The sequence below is a fragment of the Egretta garzetta genome, unplaced genomic scaffold, assembly GCF_000687185.1.
Source record: "Egretta garzetta isolate BGI_Z169 unplaced genomic scaffold, ASM68718v1 scaffold928, whole genome shotgun sequence".
Lineage (NCBI taxonomy): Eukaryota > Metazoa > Chordata > Aves > Pelecaniformes > Ardeidae > Egretta > Egretta garzetta.
In genome coordinates this window covers 2,110-4,251 of record NW_009260632.1, presented here as the reverse complement: position 1 = coordinate 4,251, position 2,142 = coordinate 2,110, and the positions used below count along the sequence as shown (strand labels likewise).

The window sequence follows — 2,142 nt, the reverse complement described above, 5'->3', positions numbered from 1 at the left end:
GCCTGGCCCCGGCCCGCCCCGCCCGCGCCCCGGGGCTCCCCCAGGGGCACGGGGACGCGGAGCATCACAGCCGCTGCCCCTGCTCCCGCAGAGTCGCCCACCGCCAAGCCCAAGAGCTGCAGCCAGGACAAGAACGAGTTCCTGTGCGAGAACAAGAAGTGCATCAGCGCCAACCTCCGCTGCAACTTCTTCGACGACTGCGGCGATGGCTCCGATGAGGAATTCTGCTCCCACGGTGGGTGGAAGGGCTGGGGGGGTCAGCGGGGGGGCGTCCAAGGGTGGGTGCAGGTGCTAACGGGGCGTCCCACCCCAGACCACAAGTCGTACGACTGCATGACCAACACCACCATGTGCGGAGATGAGGCCCAGTGCATCCAGTCGCGGTCCACCTCGTACTGCACGTGCCGCAGAGGCTTCCAGAAGGTGCCAGACAAGAATTCCTGCCAAGGTACTTCCTGCTGCTGCCAGAGAGGGCTTGGTGACGGGCCCTCAGGTCTACGGTTGGTCTTTGCCAGTAAGATGAGTCTTCACATGGCTGGGAGGCATCAGAAGTGGGGTCCTTGGGGCACAAAAATGGGGAAGATGGGGTCTCCAAGCCCTGGGTAGCACAGAGCAGCCCCCGTGGAGGGTCCAGCCCCGGCCATGTGCATGGGGGCACCCTCCCGGTGATCGATCTCCTGCTGCCTTGACGCCGATCTCCTGCTGCCCAGATATCAACGAGTGCCTACGCTTTGGGACCTGCTCCCAGCTCTGCAACAACACCAAGGGCTCCCACGTCTGCAGCTGCGCCAAGAACTTCATGAAGACGGACAACATGTGCAAGGCGGAAGGTCAGGAGGGGACGGGGGCGTCCGCAGATCCTGCGTGGGCCTGTGCCACCCCACAGGACCTCCCTGCTCCTCCTCCCCGCACCCCTGCCCACCCGTCCTTCTGGCACCGCCGAGGGCGGGCGCCGGGCTCTGCCGTGCCGTCAGTCTGTCCTTCCCTGGCGGAGCAAGCCCCCAGGGGTGCCAAGCTCCCAGCGACCCCATCCCCTGCCCCACCGTGGAGCTGGGCTGACCCCCCCCCCGGCTCCCAGCTCATACCAACAGCTTCTCCTCCGCAGGCTCCGAGCACCAAATCCTCTACATCGCGGACGACAACAAGATCCGGAGCATGTACCCCTTCAACCCCAACTCGGCCTACGAGCCGGCCTTCCAGGGCGATGAGAACGTGCGCATCGACGCCATGGACATCTACGTCAAGGGCAACAAGATCTACTGGACGAACTGGCACACGGGCAAGATCTCGTACCGGGAGCTGCCCGCCTCTTCCGCCGCCTCCACGGCCTCCAACCGCAACCGGCGCCAGATCGATGGCGGCGTCACCCACCTGAACGTGAGCTCTGGCAGGGGCACAGCGGGCGGCACTGAGGCCGGGCTGCCAGCGTCCTCTGCCCTCACCGCTGCCCCCTTTCTGCCCTCCCCAGATCTCAGGGCTGAAGATGCCGCGGGGAATTGCCATCGACTGGGTTGCTGGGAATGTCTACTGGACAGACTCGGGGCGGGATGTCATTGAGGTGGCACAGATGAAAGGCGAGAATCGCAAGACGCTCATCTCGGGCATGATTGATGAGCCCCACGCCATCGTAGTGGACCCGCTTAGGGGGTGAGAGCCCTTTCTCCCTTCCCTTGTCCAACCCTCACCCTGGCTCCTCTCGCCAACGGACCCAACCGTGGTGGAAGCTCCCCGTGCCCCGGCGTCACTCTCCGGGTCAGCTTGAGTTGCTGTGCCTTGGAGCCAGCTGGCCCCTTGGGGTCACACCAGTCGGCTGGCCCCTTGGGGTCACACCAGTGACCTCAGGACGCTGTGGGGGAGAACATGGGAGGATTTCTCTGCCAACGAGGCATTGGACCGTCCTGCTCTTCCCCTCCTCGCTCCCCCGCCGGGAATGACCTGCCCGTGTCCTTTGCAGGACTATGTACTGGTCAGACTGGGGCAATCACCCCAAGATCGAGACGGCGGCTATGGATGGAACGCTGCGCGAGACCCTGGTGCAGGACAACATCCAGTGGCCAACAGGTGAACGGAGAGAGGCACCGGGGGGGGGATGAGGGGGGGCAAAGCCTTGACGGGGGGGACAAACAGCCCCCCCATGCTGTG

General features: G+C 64.9%; 1 protein-coding gene across 1 annotated transcript in view; it reads left to right on the top strand.

The window, feature by feature from the left end:
• The window catches only part of LOC104132272 (low-density lipoprotein receptor-related protein 1), a gene marked incomplete at both ends in the record, with an annotated part of 38,951 nt that overhangs the window by 34,832 nt on the left and 1,977 nt on the right, over nt 1-2,142 (top strand). Inside the window, 6 exon segments of the mRNA XM_035900950.1 lie at nt 92-235; nt 314-448; nt 711-830; nt 1,106-1,377; nt 1,469-1,647; nt 1,955-2,075. Coding sequence (XP_035756843.1) covers nt 92-235; nt 314-448; nt 711-830; nt 1,106-1,377; nt 1,469-1,647; nt 1,955-2,075 — 971 coding nt within the window.